Source organism: Meles meles, chromosome 13 (genome assembly GCF_922984935.1).
Source record: "Meles meles chromosome 13, mMelMel3.1 paternal haplotype, whole genome shotgun sequence".
NCBI classification, from domain to species: Eukaryota; Metazoa; Chordata; class Mammalia; order Carnivora; family Mustelidae; genus Meles; species Meles meles.
In genome coordinates, this window is record NC_060078.1 from 58,978,437 (window position 1) to 58,995,816 (window position 17,380).

At 40.5% G+C, this 17,380-nt stretch overlaps 1 protein-coding gene across 1 annotated transcript in view; it reads left to right on the forward strand.

Moving 5' to 3' along the window:
- Positions 1-17,380, forward strand: part of ENTPD7 (ectonucleoside triphosphate diphosphohydrolase 7) — a 41,214-nt gene that overhangs the window by 20,601 nt on the left and 3,233 nt on the right. The window contains exons 7-12 of the mRNA XM_046026865.1: positions 2,421-2,477; positions 5,371-5,504; positions 9,222-9,388; positions 12,207-12,531; positions 15,317-15,402; positions 16,428-16,589. Of these exons, the coding sequence (XP_045882821.1) occupies positions 2,421-2,477; positions 5,371-5,504; positions 9,222-9,388; positions 12,207-12,531; positions 15,317-15,402; positions 16,428-16,589 (931 nt within the window). The remainder of the gene's footprint in view (positions 1-2,420; positions 2,478-5,370; positions 5,505-9,221; positions 9,389-12,206; positions 12,532-15,316; positions 15,403-16,427; positions 16,590-17,380) is intronic.

The window sequence follows — 17,380 nt, forward strand, 5'->3', positions numbered from 1 at the left end:
CTTAGAAGTTCTTGTCTAAAAATATGATTCGTGAGTTTCACCATTAAGTGTCCTGTGGTCTTTCTAGATTTGTTGATCTTCGTGGGTATCCTTTCTGCCTCCAGGACACAAACGCTTGTTGTATTCCCGAGACTGGGGAAATTTTCATCCAGAATTTGTTCAAGTATATCTTCTAGTCTTCTCTCTCTCCACCTCCTCAGAGATCCCAATAATTCTGATGTTGGAACGTTTCATGGTGTCATTTATTTCCCTAATTCTGTTTCCATGGCTTCTAAGCTGTTTGTTCCAGGCCTCCTCTTGACCCTTTTTCTCTATCAGTTTGTCCTCTAGATCACTAATTCTCTCTTCTGCCTTGATTGCCCTACCTGTTAGAGTATTTAGATTAGATTGGATCTCATTGATAGCATTTTTAACTTCTGCCAGGTCAGCTCTCACTTCCACCCTAAGAGATTCTATGATGTCACTAAATCTTGGAACACTGAAAAAATTAAATTTAATTTCAAAAAAGAAGGTATTAGTATTTAGTGATTATTCCAAATGGATATTTTGTTAGCTAATTGTAGTTTTGAAAGCATACATACTTTTCTGAGTTCTACTGAGTTTGCCAAATTCAAATGTAAATCAAATTATGAGATTAAAGTAAGGGGAAACTTTAATTTTAGGGGGTGATCAGGATGATCACTATTTTTCTTTTGTTACGGGCTCTCCCTTTATTGCATTTACTGTGCAGTACTGATAAGTCCTTAAAAGCTTGCGGTTTGGGGGTGGAGTAGAATGAGTGTTCTCTTGTGGCCCAAATGTGGCCTGTATGACAAAATTATGTTTCTTTCCATTTCTTGAAAAAGACAAAATCTATGCATTCTAGTTATAGTTCACATAAGGGAACTTATGCAATTTCAGTATTGCGTTTTTCAGCCCTAGAATTTTCATTTGGTTCTTTTGTATGTTTTATTTCTTTGCTGAAACTATCTTTCCATTCATGCTAGGACTGCTCTTACTTCTTGATTATATAACTGCTTTGATATTTTTGTCTGATAATTCTGACACCTGATTCTTCTTGCAGTTGGCATCTTTTCCCTTATGAGTTGAGAATTTCCTAGTTCTTTTTATGCCAAGTAATTTTATATTGTATACTGGACATTTAGAATATTATATTATGAGATTCTGGGTCTTTTTTCAGTCATAAGGAGAATATTGATTGTTTTAGCAGGGAATTGACCTGGTTAGGTTCATGCCTCAAGTTCTGACCTACCTTTTGTTGGCTGTGATTCGTTTTTCAAAGGGTTGGCACTGCTATTTGGATTTGTCCCATTTTTGTGTCATCCAGTGGCCAATCTAGAATCTGGGCATAGCCCATACCAATGGGTTTTCTAGCCAGTAGTTCAGTTCTCAGAACCTTTGGTGTATTTATATTGTTTAGAGTGAGATCCATGCATGTGTAACTTGACTGTGAGCCCAGGAGTTGATACACTACTTTATTCCCTACTCCTTGTGATCTCCCCAATCCTTTCTGATTCCCTGGGGCTACTTTCATGGTCCTCCGGTCAGAAAGCCAGGACTTTAACTTACCTGCTCTGCTGTTCATTTCCCATGATGTAGCCAGGGCTAAATGATACAGGACAAAGTGGGGGGGGGAAATAACCGATAGGGATTTTTGCCAACTCTTGAGGCTGTAGCTCCTCTAGTCAGAGAAAAGGATTCATATTCTTCAGAGTTTTAGGTACCTGCCCAACTTCTGCCTCTACCCCTGCAGGATTGCCTGGGGCAGCAGAAAACACACACACACACAAAAAGGGGGGGGGGGAACCTCAAGGGATTTTCCTCTATACTTCCTGAGCTTTTAGAGTCCTTTTTAATGCTCCTTGAACCAGAAAGCAAAGTCTTGAAGTTCTTTCCTCCACACCTGTATGTCCTTTTGTGTTTCAGGCTACTGTTGAGTCCAGGCCAGGCAATATCTGGGGAGGAGAAATGGGGAACTCACTTCCAGTTTGGTAGCACTTTAACTTCTGATCTCTGTCTCCGTGTGCCCATTATCGTTTCCTTTCAGAGGTCTCACAAATCTGCTCTATCCATTCCATCCAGAGTTTACACTTGTATTCAGTGAGGAGACAGGATGGAGTGTGCTTACTCCATCTTGCCCAGGACGAGAACTCCCAAGAGTCACATTTTTTACCAGTTGTTTTTATATATTAATCCATATTCATCTGTAGGAAATTTAGACAATGCAAATCATTTAAGAATGATTAAAGGGAAAAGCATCATAAGATAAGAGATTTTTAAATTCATACACTGAGAGTGTGGAATAAAATACTCTCATCACCTTTTTCTAAGAAAAGGAGGAAAAGAGCATCCCTGGGAAGAGGTGTAGTCATGGCATAGCAACAGAGAATTAAGCGAGGACTTTCATATTTCTTACTTAGGAGTTTATGCATGGATTGGAATCAACTTTGTTTTGGGAAGATTTGACCATGAGGATGGTGAGTAATACTGTTGCTTTATGACAGTTCTAAGCACTGAAGGTTTATGTTGTAACCTATCTGTAGAACATAAGTGCTATATTTGAGTTGTTTTTTTCTTTCTTTAGTTTTTAAGAACTCTTTTAAGATGCTTATGTTCTAGTCCTAATTTGCCTTCTTTTTTTCGTTTTTAACTTTTTAATATGGGAAGTTCAAACATTCATAGAAGTAAATAATAAAATGAATCTCCATGAACCCAATACCCAGACTCAACACTAATTAGTGGTTAGCTAGTTTTTTGGCCCCACACTCCCTTTATACAACACAGGTTTTTTTCCTACTGGATTTTTAAAAAAATATTTATTTATTTTGAGAGAGAGAGCAAGAGCTAGAGAGTGTGAGTGGGGAGAGGGGTGGAGGGGGAGAATCTCAGGCAGACTCCCCACTGAGTGTGGCACCCAACATGGGTCTCAATCTCAGGACCCATGAGATCATGACCTGAGCTAAAACCAAGAGTCAGACACTTAAATGTCTAAGCCACCCGGGTGCCCCTCCTATTGGATTTTTAAAAGCAAACCCCAGACATACCATTTTATCTTCATGTACTTCAGTGTATCTCTCTCACCAATGAAGAGTTTCAAAACAAACAAAAATATACACAATGACATTTTTAAATTTAAAAAAGTTAATAATTTCTAATATGATGTAACATCCATCTGCCCAGATATAGACTTATCTTATTGTCTCAAGAATATTTATTTGTAGTTGTCTTGTTAAAATTAGAATCTGAATGAGGATGACGTGTTATGTTTGATCAGTTTCTTAATCTAAAGCAGTCCCCCCCCCCACACCTCTTTTTCTCAAATTGATTAGAAACAAAAACAAAACTGGGTTACTTGATAGCATGAATTTGACACATTCTTGATTTGATTGACTGAATTTTTGTGGGGTCTGCAACATGCTCTTCATCCCTCCTTCTGTCCTGTATATTGGAGATTAGAGATAGAACCTTGATTAGATGCAGATTCAGTTCTTTTGGCAAGAATATCATAAATATTGGTGCTAAGTGTTTCCTGGTTGTCCCACTTTTAGTCATGTTAAGACTGATCAGATATTCAGGATTCCGGTGTTGTCAGCCTGATGTAATCTATTATAAAAATTCCCCAGCCACTTTTCATTTAATTAATAGCCAATTGTGATGGTTGCTTAAATCCATTTTCTTCATTAGAGGTTGCAAAATGGTGATTTTTCCAATTCTTTCAGTTATTCTGCGATAAATAAATAAAATAAATATTGTTCTTCCTTTTTTAAAGATTTATTTGAGAGAGAAAGAGAGAGAGAATGAGCAGAGGGAAGAGACAGAGGGAGAGGGAGAAGCAGGCTCTTTACTGAGCAGGGAGCCTAACCTGGGGCTCCATCCCAGGACCCTGGGATCATGACCTGATCCAAAACAGACATTAACCAACTGAGCCACCCAGGCACCCCAACAGCTTGGATTTTTCTTTTCTTTTCTTTTCTTAAAAATATTTTAATATTTTTATTTATTTATTTGACAGAGAAAGAGCACAGGTAGGCAGAGTGATAGACAGAGGGTGAGGGAGAAGCAGGCTCCATGCTGAGCTGAGAGTCCTATGTGGGCTCGATCCCAGGACTCTGGGATCGTGACCTGAGCTGAAGGCAGACGCTTAACCCACTGAGCCATCCAGGTGCCCCAACTTGGATTTTTATATAACAAAATTTTCTTCAATAACTATTCAATTATCTGTATTGGAAAGACAAAATAAGTCCTTCATTCTTTCATTTATCAGGTTTTTGAATAATGACTTCATGTCCTAGCATGAAAATGTTAAAGGTAACCAGTGAAGTTTTTTTTTTTTCCAGTATCTTACGACTTTTAGATTTTAATGTGTTTGATGCATCATGGTCCATCACATCATTATTCTTTTCTGTGCTCAAATTATACTGTCATCGGCCAGTAGAGGCATCTTTAGGTTGGCCTGTACCTTTTAACATCCCAGTAGTTTTGTGTCTATTTCCCTTGCTGTTGGGCACACTAAGATATTCCATGATCATCTTGTATTTTTTCTACCTTACACCTAGTATCAGCCATTTTTAAAGGAGCCCTGGTTTCTTTTATTGGAAAATGGTATATAGTAATGTGGATGCCAAGGGTGCTCATTGCTCCTGAATTATCCTTGCTGTTAGGCCCTTTCAGTGAACAGACCTAGAAAATATGTGTTTTTAGAAAGAGAAAAATCATGATTTCATAGTGATAGTTCCAATTCATATTTAAAGTTATAAGGTTATTTCTTAATATCTTTGATTTTATACTCTTAGGTTTTTTTATGCTGATTATGTTTCTGAAGATACTAATATAAATATATGCTTTATTTTATAATATATGCTTAATGATTTAAAAATAATAATACCAATAAAATTATTATCAATAAGACTACTAAAATGCAGTTTAAGATATCTATTTGCCTCTTTGTCATTAAGACACATTCTATAAGGGATATAGTAAAAATGCTGTTTTAAGTTACTTGAAAGAATTCTCTATAATATATAGTTGATATATTAGATTAATATATTTCAGTTTGCTCTTTATTTTTATTTTATTTTATTTTTTAAAAAAGATTTTATTTATTTATTTGACAGGAAGAGAGATCACAACTAGGTAGAGAGGGAGCAGAGGAGATGGGGAAGCAGGCTCCCCGCTGAACAGAGAGCCCAATGCGGGGCTCGGTCCCAGAACTCTGAGATCATGACCTGCGCCAAAGGCAGAGGCTCAACCCACTGAGCCACCCAGGCACCCCTGTTTGCTCTTTATTTTTTCCATTTGGGTTTTTTTTTCTTTTTGATTTAATTTTGTTTTTTAATTACTATATTCTTTCTGTTCCCTTATTTATTTCAGAATCCGATGCCGAAGCCCCCCAGGAACTGGCAGCAGGGCGCAGAAGGACAGTAGGGATACTGGATATGGGAGGAGCCTCTCTTCAAATTGCTTATGAAGTTCCTACCTCAACTTCTGTCCTTCCTCCAAAACAGGTATTTTATCTTTTAGGAAAATTCGGTTGCTAGAAATGCCAGTATTGAAGAAGAAGGACACTATCTTTGGACATAGACCAACCTACCTAGGTCCAAATATTTGTTCTCATACTTGCTAGCTTATATTACCTTGGGTAGGTTACCCCTTTGAGCCTTAATTTCCTCATATATAAAAAGAGAATAATAATAGTATCTACTTCATAAAGTTGGGAGGATGAAATGATGCCATGTGTGTAAAGCACTTAACAGACTTACCAGTATGTGATAAATGTTTAATATATTTTAGCAATTATAATTATACTCCTGTCTTCTACGGCTGCATGATGATTAAACATGATAATACATATAAATCCCAGAGCATGGTATTTGATACATATTTGTTTATTAAATGTTACTTCCTTTCCCTTACTTATGATTCCATTCTTGTACTTCTAATATTCCTTACCTGACTAGGGTGTAAAGAATGTATCTTGAAGTAGTTTTATCACAGAGAGGAAAAAAAAATGCAGACAGTTTTTAAGCGCCTATTATGGGCAAGGAATAAGACATATTATACTGCTCCCCAAAAGCTTATAACTGTCAGTGAAGACAGCCTGTGGTGACAGGCAGACCATGACAGTGCCGTCATTTCATCTAAACCAGGGTTTCTCATCAATGGCACTATTCACATTTTGGGCTGGTTAAGTCTTTGTTGTAGCTGTCCAGTGCATAAAATGTTTAGCAGCATCTCTGGCCTCTACCAGATCCAGTAATGTCCCTATCCCATGTCCTCTGCTCCATGAATGAGAGTCGTCCTGGCTTGTTACTTGGGTCATGGGTGATAGTAAGCTTTTGCATAGTGGAAGTGGAGGAAGGCCACCTGTATGGAGGCACCAGTATGCATGAGGGCACGAAAGGAAAAGCAAAGAGTCCAGAATGTCCAGTGAATAACTTGTTGAGTGGTGAATAGCTTGTTGAGTGGTGAATAGCTTGTTGAGTGGAGAATAGCCTGTTGCGGTATAAGATTTTTCAGTATAGTACAGCTAAGTCTAGGAAGATAAGATGAAGTTAGATGGTGAGGAGTCTTGGGTGCCATGCTAGGGAATTTCACTTTTTTATCTGTAGATGGAGGAGAATCAGCAAAGATTTTTGAGTAGGGCAGTCATATGGGCCTCAGTTTTATCACCTGGGAAATAAAATTCCCAAAGTCCTTTCCAGCTTTGTACTGTATGACTGTGGGTTAATTGATTTGTTAGGAAAATAATTTTGATATTAGTGGGAGAAAGGGAAAAAGTGAGAAAAGGAGAAAGGGAGAAAGTGGAGTCAGGGAACCTTGGGTGAGAAGTAATAAGGGATAAACTAGGCAATGGAAATGGAGTAGAGGGGACAGATTTCAGGTGTATTTTGGAATTTAAAGCACCAGTGCAATGAAGTGGTGTGGGTAGGACAGGGAGGGATAGCTTGTGATGCTGAGGTGCTTGCCTAGATACTTGGTAGGGTAAGGAACCCAGTCACTAGAGAGACCCCAGGGTAAAGGGTGGGTTGATGCTAAGCAAATCAGGATGGCCTGGGTGGTTTGGGTGAGAGCGACTTTCTGGTCTCTAGCCCAAGTACTGTGACAAAGTGAGTTCAGTTTTGAGTATGTTGAAATTGAAATACCCGAGGAACAGATGTGTATAAATAGCCAGCAAGATTGTTGGAACTGTGGGTTTGACAAGCAGCAGGAGTCTGTGCAAGGTTTGGAAATTTGGGGAACTAGGTTGTAAGACATTTTAATTTTAGTCTGTATTTTTTAGTATGTAGTCAACAAGTAAACTGAAGGCATGATTCCAGTAAATGGCACTGATCCTTAAAGTCTTAAACAAATGACTTTTTTATTTGTGTAGATTTAGAAAGTGACGCTGGTGTAGAAAGTGATCTTGCAACCCACTAAATTAGATGTATGCATAGTAATATAATGGTCTTAAAGATGGATCTTAGCACTTGGGAAAGAAGGAAAAGAACAATGAGAAATAACACAATAGCACTTAAAAAGATACAAATAATCCTCTGTGCCTAAAGTAGTTTTTTTTTGTTTTTTTTTTTTTTAAAGATTTTATTTATTTATTTGACAGAGATCACAAGTAGGCAGAGAGGCAGGCAGAGGGTGAGAGGGGAAAGCAGGTTCCCTGCTAAGCAGAGAGCCCAATATGGGGCTCTATCCCAGGACCCTGGGATCATGACCTCAGCTGAAGGCAGAGGCTTTAACCCACTGAGCCACCCAGGCGCCCCTAAAGTAGTTTTTTTTGTACAATTCAGAGTTGCGCACATTCACAAAGTAACCCAACCACCACTACTGAATTCTAGAACATATTCATTACCCCCAAAGAAACCCCACATTCAGTAGCAGTCATATACCATTCTCTCCTTACAGCCCTGACAGCCAGTAATCTGCTTCTCATCACCTGTGGATTTGTCTGTCTGAGTGTTTCACATAAATGGAATCATACAATACGTGACATTGTGTGTCTGCTTCCTTCACTCAGCAAAATGTTTTCAGGGTCCACCTCTGTTATAGCACATGTCAGTCAGTACTTCATTTCTCTCTCTCTCTTTTTTTAAAAAATTTTATTTATTATTTATTTGACAGAGAGAGATCACAAGTAGACAGAGAGGCAGGCAGAGAGAGAGAGAGAGGGAAGCAGGCTCGCTGCTGAGCAGAGAGCCCGATGCGGGACTCGATCCCAGGACCCCGAGATCATGACCTGAGCCAAAGGCAGCGGCTTAACCCACTGAGCCACTCAGGCGCCCCTTCATTTCTCTTCATTGCTGAATGATATCCCATTATATGACCGTGCCACATTTTGTTTATCCATTCATCAGTTGATGGATTTTTGGGTTTTATTTCCAGTTTTTGGCTGTTACGGATAATGCTGCTGTGAACATTCACATACACATGTTTGATTAGTCATAGTTTTCACTCCTCTTGTGTATATACTTAGTGAAATTGCTGGGCACAATAGCATCTTCATAAATTAAAAACAAATACATTCAAAACAATAATTTCATTTTACAACAATACATACGAAAATGTATTACGCATTAAGCACATTAGAATGGTTGCCTGTGGGGAGTGGAAATGGGAGTGAATATGAGGATAAAGGAAGTAAATAAATAAAGCAAAAATGGGGCTTTGCTGTAATAATGTACCTTGAACTGAAGAGTATAATTAATTCAACCCATGTGCCTGAAGTTAAAAAAAATAGAGCCCTTTTTCATGGGAGGTCCAGCAAAACAGAACCTTCCCAATCCCAGTCCTTGTCATAGGAAACATTAGATCTTCTTGAATAGTTTTTGAAAAACCCATAGAATAGGTATCATGGTGCTCTCCCAAATTCCTTCAATTTATTTTTATCAAAGGATTTTTTTTCCTAATGATAAAAAACAATACATTCTCATTTTGGAGAATTAGAAAATCAGAAAAGTACATGCAAGAAAATGACATCTGTAATAATGAGTCTATCCTCTGTAGAACTACAGTGTTGTGATCTCTAATTTGGTATTTAGTCTCTGAACTGTTTTAGATAGGCTTGTCATTTCGGCTTTGTTGAAAATAATGCTATGAGAATGAGAGAATGCTATCATATATCTTAAAAGAGTAGTTATAGCACATGAAGACTGGTTTATTAGTGATGTCAGAGCTTTCTGTCAATCAGCCAAAGCTAAAATTCCCTTTTTTCTCTTTACATTGTATTTTAGGAAGAAGAAGCAAAGATCCTGCTAGCTGAATTCAACCTGGGCTGTGATGTGCAACATACAGAACACGTGTATAGGGTTTATGTCACGACCTTCCTGGGTTTTGGGGGTAACTTTGCTCGCCAGCGCTATGAAGACCTTGTGCTAAATGAAACCCTTACCAAAAATAGGTACGTTTGACATGGGAATCTGTGCCTCTGAGATAGAATGTCGTCTGGGTGCAGATACAAGGAGGAAATACTCCTGCTCTACTAAGATAGGTATGTCCTTGCTTCCTCCTTCTTCCTGACCATTCCTGCCAATGGGATAGTGTCGCTTAGAGACCCTCTGTTAGTAGTCCCACCCAATCTAGGTGAGGATGCCTTATGGTCTTTGCAGTTCGGACTCAAAAAAGTACAGCGGCTTATTGGGACCTCTTGCAGTGTTCTCTTTCAGAAATGGTATTATAGGATAAATGAGATTAAGTTCTTTTTTTTTTTTTTTAAGATTTGAAATTTATTTGACAGAGAGAGTGAGCACAAGCAGGGGGAGCAGCAAGCAGAAGGATGGGGAGAAGCAGGCTGCCCACCGAGCAGGGAACCTGATGCGGGGCTCAATCTCAGAGCCCTGGGATCATGACCTAAGCCGAAGGCAGATGCTTAACCAACTGAGCCACCCAGGCGCCCCAGTGAGATTAAGTTCTTAATTTACAATGTGCATGCAGTATGACATAGCTCTTAGCAGTTCCCTCAGCATGGAAGGCATTTTTGTTGAATTACATGGGGTTGCATCTTATGTGGAAGCGAAGTCCATAGTGTGTGTAAAAGATAAAAAGCATGGAGTCAGAATTAACCTTTACATTGTTCTCGCATTAAATTCAGAATAGCCAATTTTCCCTGCAGCATGGACAGATCACAGACTCCTCATTTGAGTACCCGTGAAGTATTTATGCCGTAATGTACAAATAATTGTGAGATTTTTTTTTATTATTTAAAATTGTTGTTATGTGCACTGAAGGAAGCATAATAGATGGCAGAGTTTTTTTCACCATAAAATTATTTACCCCCATTTGTTTTGCTAGAAACACTAGTTTGAAGAAGTACTGGTATAGCCTGTTTGTAGGAACTTCTCCACAGCAATTGTCTTATATTGGGACCATGTTAAAGAAAATCCTGTCTCATAATTCTTTTTTTGTTTTTGTGAGTCTCAACTACCAAGAGTTCATGGTATTTTGGGAGAAATCTCTTATCCCAGAGGATTGATGAATGCACTAAAATCGGGCAGTGTGTTTGCATTCTGAAAATACTCCCACATCTGTACTCCTGTTGCTTGGGCTGCCAGCATCGCGGCATCTGGAGAACAGCTAGGAGAGTTTCACACCAGTTTTGTTGTGTTCCTGTTTTGTTAGCTGCTGTGCTTCCTCTTCCATTCCTTCCTTTCTTGTTCTGCTGCCCTTTGCGCTTTGCTGTTTTCTGCTCAGAACCAGGCTGCATCATCATCATCCCATTCACTGGTATTTTCTAAATTCCTAGATCAGAAGATTTATTCTTCATCTCGTGTCGCTGCTAATCTGCTAGAGAAACCGTGTTTCCTGGGATGTCAGGACATAATGGTTCCTTCCTGTTCTTCTTTTTCTCTTTATTTTTTTCTTTCTTTCTTTTGAGAGAGCTAAAGAGCGAGCAGGGGTAGCAGTAGGAGGAGAGGGAGAGAGAGTCTCCAGGAGGCCCCATTCCCAGGGTGGAGCCTGAATTGGGGCTCAATCTCACAGCCCTGAGATCATGACCTGAGATCAAGATTTGGATGCTGAACTGACTGAGCTGCCCAGGCACCTCTGGTTCTTTCTTCTATTAATATGATTAAAAATCATATTAATGATTTTCTGAGGATGTGGTTTTTTTTTTTTTTTCATAGTTGTGTCACACCCTTACAATAGGTTCTAATCCCAAAGCACTTTGTGCTGTTGCCACATTACCACTCTCTCCTTCAGTCTTTACCCTTGTGGGGGCATCTTCATCCCAGGAAGTCCACCCTTCAACAGGTGTCTCTTTAGGAACTGGTGAATAATTAACTGTGGTTGGCAACATTATTTGGTCTTCACTTTATTTCTCTTCTTGGCTAGATCTGTATTTCATCCCCTTAGGAATGGGAATATTGTTGTTGGACAAGTGCTGACTTGAAACAGCTAGAACCATGTGACGGCCACAGTGGGGATGAAAACCTGCCCCTCCCCTCCTCTCCCTGCAAGGGCCCAGGCATGTCCTCCTTCCTATTCCAGCAGTTGTCACTGCACCGCTGATATGGTCTCCTCCTCAGGAGCCTCTCCAGGGCCTTCCCTCTTCACCTCCTCCCAGGTGTTTTGTTAGATACTAGAACTGCACTTGGTAGATGAAATCTTGACACTATTTTTTAAAAAAGATTTCATTGATTTATTTCATTGATTTATTGAGCAAGAGTGAGAGAGAGAGATAGAGCATAAGCAGGGGAAGCAACAGGCAGAGGGAGAAGCAGTCTTTTCTCTGAGCAGGGAGCCCCGTGTGGGGCTTGATCCTGGGACTCTGAGATCATGACCTGGGCTGAAGGCAGCCATTCAACCAACTAAGCCACCCAGGTGCCCTGAGATCTTGACACTTTTAAGAGGCCATTGGGGATGAAGACTAGAAGGAGACCCCCAGATTAATATTTCCAGTTTTACTCTACACTGGGAGATGTACATGTGGACTGAATGGTTGAACAAAATTTGATCACTGCCATATTTCTCTCCCTCCCCCCTGCCTCCATCCATCCATCCATTCTTCCATCCTTTCTTCCACTAAATTGAATTTGGTTATGGTAAATTTTGATCTGTTACGACTGCTGCTAAAACTCCATTCTTGTTTCTAGGGATGCCATGTAAAACAACAAGATAATCTGTGAAGCGCATTCTTAGGCCAAATTTCTTAAACTAAGCGTTTCTTAGAAGAGGTTGTGTACATTAGTGATGTGTTCTGTGTGTTTTTGTCATTGTGACAGGTTACTGGGTCAAAAGACCGGTCTGAGTCCGGACAGTCCATTTCTGGATCCCTGCCTGCCCGTGGGCCTCACAGATGTGGTGGAGAGGAACAGCCAGGTGCTGCACATCCGAGGAAGGGGAGACTGGGCGTCCTGCGGGGCGATGCTGAGCCCCCTGCTGGCTCGCTCCAACACCAGTCAGGCCTCGCTGAATGGCATCTACCAGTCGCCAATTGACTTCAACAACAGTGAATTCTACGGTTTCTCTGAGTTTTTTTACTGTACAGAGGATGTGTTACGCATTGGTGGCCGCTATCACGGGCCAACATTTGCCAAGGCTGCCCAGGTAAATTACTTATAAAAAAGATGACTTGTGTCAGCTGCAGCCATTGATTAGGTGCCTAACTTTGTGCCAGATGTGCAAAGAGTTCTGCATGCCTGATTCACTGGATTCTTCTAGGGGCGCTATGGGCCCTCATTTTATAGATGAGAAAGTAGACTCAGGAGTTAAGGAACCCGTTATGCTGGATTCTCTTCTAGTTTGTTAAGCTTAGGTTTCCATGCATGTCGTGATCACCCAAATTATCATCCAAGTCCAAAATTGTTGTGGCGGCTAACAGTTTTTCCTTTAGTTTTCTAATAATCTTGTTTAATGTTTGTGGCCCAAAGTGTCACCCCCAGATATTTTTCCCCTTCCTGGGTATTCTTGGTTGTAATGTGCTTTTGGAAATGATGTCACACAGGTGGGCAAGTGCACTTTAATTTTCTTGGTAGGAGTCATTAGGAGGCCAGAATGGTATACAGGGTCACTTGGAATATTAGAAAGATGTTGGGAAAAGCAGTGTCAGTGGAAGTATTATTTAAAACTAAAATGCAGAAGAAATAAAAATTCGTTTAGAGCGTATCTAGGACATTAGCCGCTTGTAAGCTTAAATCATTGGTTACCTGAACAGGTAAAAGTTTAGCTAGCTTTCTGTAGCTCCTCCTTTTTTTAAAAAAAAAGTCATATTTATTTTAGAGAGAGTGAGCAGGTAAGCAGCGGGAGGGGCAGAGGGAGGGTATAACTCCTTTAATTTTTTTTTAAGATTTTATTTATTTGGGAGAGAGAGCACGTGTGCATGCACAGTTGGGGGAAGGGCAGAGGGGAAGGAAGAAGGAGAGAATCTCAAGCATACTCCACAATGAACAGAGAGCCCAGTGTGGGGCTTGATCCCATGATCCCGAGATCATGACCTGAGCGGAAACCAAGAGTGTGATGTTCAACAGCTGAGCCACACAGGCGCCCAATCTCCTTCTTTAATTTAGATTCATTTCTGAAGTTTTGCTTATGTTTCTGATCTGGAAAAATCTGTCCTTCCTTACATTTTTTATTCTTTCCTTTCTGCTTTGTTACAGTTCTCTAGGGTTCTCTGGATAGAAGACTTGCAATTTAATAATATCTGTGGGGTGCCTGGGTGGCAGTCAGTTAAGCATCCAACTCTTGGTTTCAGCTCAGGTCCTGATCTCAGGGTCGTGAGATCAAGCCCTGAGTCAGGCTCTGTGCTCAGCACAGAGTCATGAGATTCTCTCTCTCCCCCCCTCCGCCCCTCCCACTTGCGCTTTCTTTCTCTCTTGGAAATAAGTAAATATTTTTAAAAAATATATCTGTAGTAGGTGTAGTATTCTGTTCCCTAAAGGCAGTCTCTAAGAAATATTGAGGGGGGGGATGCCTGGGTGGCTCAGTTGGTTAAGCATCTGCCTTCAGCTCAGGTCATGATTCCAGGGTCCTGGAACGAAGCCCCACATTGGGTTTCCTGCTTATCAGGGGAGTCTGTTTCTCCCTCTCCCTCTGCCCCACCCCAACATGATCTCTGTCTCCCAAATAAATAAACAGAATGGTTTTTTAAAATTTTTTTTAAAAGATTTTATTTATTTGACAGAGAGATCACAAGTAGGCAGACACAGGCAGAGAGAGAGGGAGAAGCAGGCTCCCTGCCGAACAGAGAGCCCGATGCAGGGCTTGATCCCAGGACCCTGAGATCATGACCCAAGCTGAAGGCAGAGGCTTAACCCACTGAACCACCCAGGTGTCCCAAATAGAATGTTTTTTTGTTTTTTGTTTTTTTTTAAAGAGAGGAATATTGAGGAAAATCTGGTTTATATTTGTTCTTTCTTCTCTAGCCTCCAGGAATACACTCATATTCCTTTTTCCAGCATCCAGGGCTCCCTAAATGTCCATGGCCCGCATCTTTCTCTCATTTTAAAACTTCTTCAGATTCTATTCCCTTGAACACCAAAGGGCTCAAGTTATTGCTTGCCCAAGTTGCTAGTGGCTTAATATGTTCTCTTTCCCAGGTAAAAGAGATAATTTTGTTCTCTCTTTTTCACTTTGACTCAACCGTTACTTTCCCAGTTATTCCTTCCCTAGCAATCGTGTCCAGAACTGTAGCCCTTCCCAATATTACCTGTTTCCCTTTCCTGCTTTAATTTTCCTGTGAGCACTTACATCATCTAACACTCTCTATGTATGTGTATGTGCATGTTGTATGTGTGCATGTATGTATATGTATGTATTTGGTTGCTGTCTCACCACTAGAAGGTAAGCTTCATGAGGACAAAGTTTTTTCTGTTTTGTTCAATGCTAGATCTCCCTGGCACCTGTATAGCACCTGGCACAAAGTAGACATTCAGGAAATGTTAGTTTACTGATCAGAGCAAAAGGAATCAAAGGAATGATTCCTTTGAGGAGAACTACAGCATGGAGACAGGCCAGTGGTGGAATTTTGACCATTCTGTACCATATACTTTCGTCTGATGTGTTAGACTGACACAGGGCAGAATGAGGCTCCCTTTGGCTTTGATGTTGCTCTTCCTGGTCCTCCCCTTCCCCTGTCTGAAGGTGAAGAGCAGGAGCCATGTCAGGCTGGCTCTGTATTGGATGTGAGGTGAAGGGAATAGAAAGGAGACCCACAGCAGCCTGCATTTTGGCACTTGCGTTGCACAGTGTCCTGTGAATGAAGATGGTGCTTCTGTTTTCCTTTGTCATCTAGTGGCCCATGAGTAGCTTTAGACATGGAGCAGCTGTGAGTGTAGGGAAGTTACAGAGTTTGGCTTTAATTTCATGTCGTACCATTCCTGTGTGGTTGTTCCAGGATTACTGTGGCATGGCCTGGTCAGTACTAACCCAGAGATTCAAGAATGGCCTCTTTTCATCTCACGCAGATGAGCATCGACTCAAGTAAGTAGCTTCCTTTTTTCTCTTAGATGTGGCCTGAAAGTGTAGATGGCAGATTATAATGAGGGAGAGAGCAAGTAAGAGTACAGATGGGGTTTTATGTTGAAGGAGAATTTTTTTTTTGTTGTTTGTTTGTTTGTTTGTTTGTTTCCTGAGCAGTAGGGGTCAAAATAGTGAGCCTAGTTTAGCGAAGTCACTGAAAACCAGGGCCACTAAAAGGTTCTCGATGAATGGCTTGAAATCAAAAGTAGTGGGGTTTTTTAATTAAAATATGGAACATGCAGAAAGGTGTAGAAAGAAAAGTAATATAAACCTCATCCATTTCAACAAATGCCAGTATTTTGCCAGTTTGGCTCATCGGCCCTCCCATTTTTGTAAACATTTGTAAAATATCTTGAACATAAACAAAAATAGAACAGTATCATGAACTCCCCTGTGCCTGTCACCCTGCTTCTCTACCAACAGTTACCAGCTTCTGCCCAATCTTTTTGCGTCTGTTTTCACACCCTTCTACTCCCCTCTTACCACAGTTGGGATTTTTTTTTGAAGCAAATCCCAGATATGATGTAAGTAGACTTGTAGATACTTCAGCAGGCTCCTTGAAGATAAGGACTCAAAAAGAAAAAGGGGGCACCTGAGTGGCTCAGTCAGTTAAGCGTCTGACTCTTGATGTTGGCTAAGGTTGTGATTTCAGGGTTGTGAGACTGAGCCCCCCGTCAGGTGCTGGGCATGGAGCCTGCTTGAGCTTCTCTCTCTTCTCCATCTGCCTCTCTGCCACCCTCTCTCACTCTCTTAAAAAAAAAGAAAAAGAAAAAAACACAGTTACAGTATCATTACTGCAGAAAGGCATTCTTCGCCTTTGTGGTGAACATCAAAATAAAGTAGGCTCAGATTTGGCTCCACCTAGAGGCGAGGAAGGTGAAATGGAGAGAGAAAGGTCTTTTTTTGACATCCAGTGGAATTATGTAGAAAGCATAGAATTCTTTTTTTCCTTCTTCGTCAAGAAAAATATTTTTTTTGTCACACAGATACCAGTGTTTTAAATCAGCTTGGATGTACCAAGTCCTTCATGAAGGATTCCATTTTCCCTATGACTACCCGCACCTGCAGACAGCCCAGCTGGTATATGACCGAGAGGTTCAGTGGACACTGGGAGCCATTCTGTATAAAACACGATTCTTACCACTCAGGTAAAGTGGACTGAACTGGCATCTTGAGATCAGAGGATGTTGGTTGGTGTCTCAGAATAGGTTTTGTAAGTGACCTCTCTCCCTCAAAAAAGCATCCAAACTAACTCCCTTTATTACTATACTACACTGTGAACTATTATTACTACCCAGGCATGTTGAAACAGAAAGAAGGTTGAAAATTTAATCCACAGTTTATTCTTTAGCTTTTCAATTTCAGGAATTCAGTTTTATTTGTTTATCCATAATAAATCAGTCTTTAGGATTGAGCTGTTACTTAACCAGTTCTAAGATAGCAAGTGATCAACTAAAATGCCATTCTTCAGTTACTACAGAAAGCATTGGACTAGAGAACTGAGTAAGGCTGTGTGTATAGAGCAGTCTTTCCTAATGGGTAGAGTCACTCTAGAGATCATGTCATTGACTTAGAAGGCTTTTTGGTGGGCCAGAATGAGAACAAAGCACATGAGAAGCCCTTCAGGGGGCATTGTCACCAAGCCGTGATCGCCTGATGTCTTGCTCTATGTACCATAAGATATATGGGATAATTTTAAGGTTCTCTTTCCTTTGGATTATTTCAGATAAACTAAAATGAATTTTTAATCTTTGCTGCCTGTTTCTCTAACCTCAGAAGGCAGGTGGCGGCGAGGGGTGAGATAAGTGGAGAGCTAGAGAGTATGTTATCCAGATGGAGGGCTGATGACCGCCATGCATAGTTGTCCCAGCATCTGCCAGTTCTCATCTGTCAGGACAAGCCAGAAGTCCATATTTTACAGGCAGGCTTTTCAGTTTGG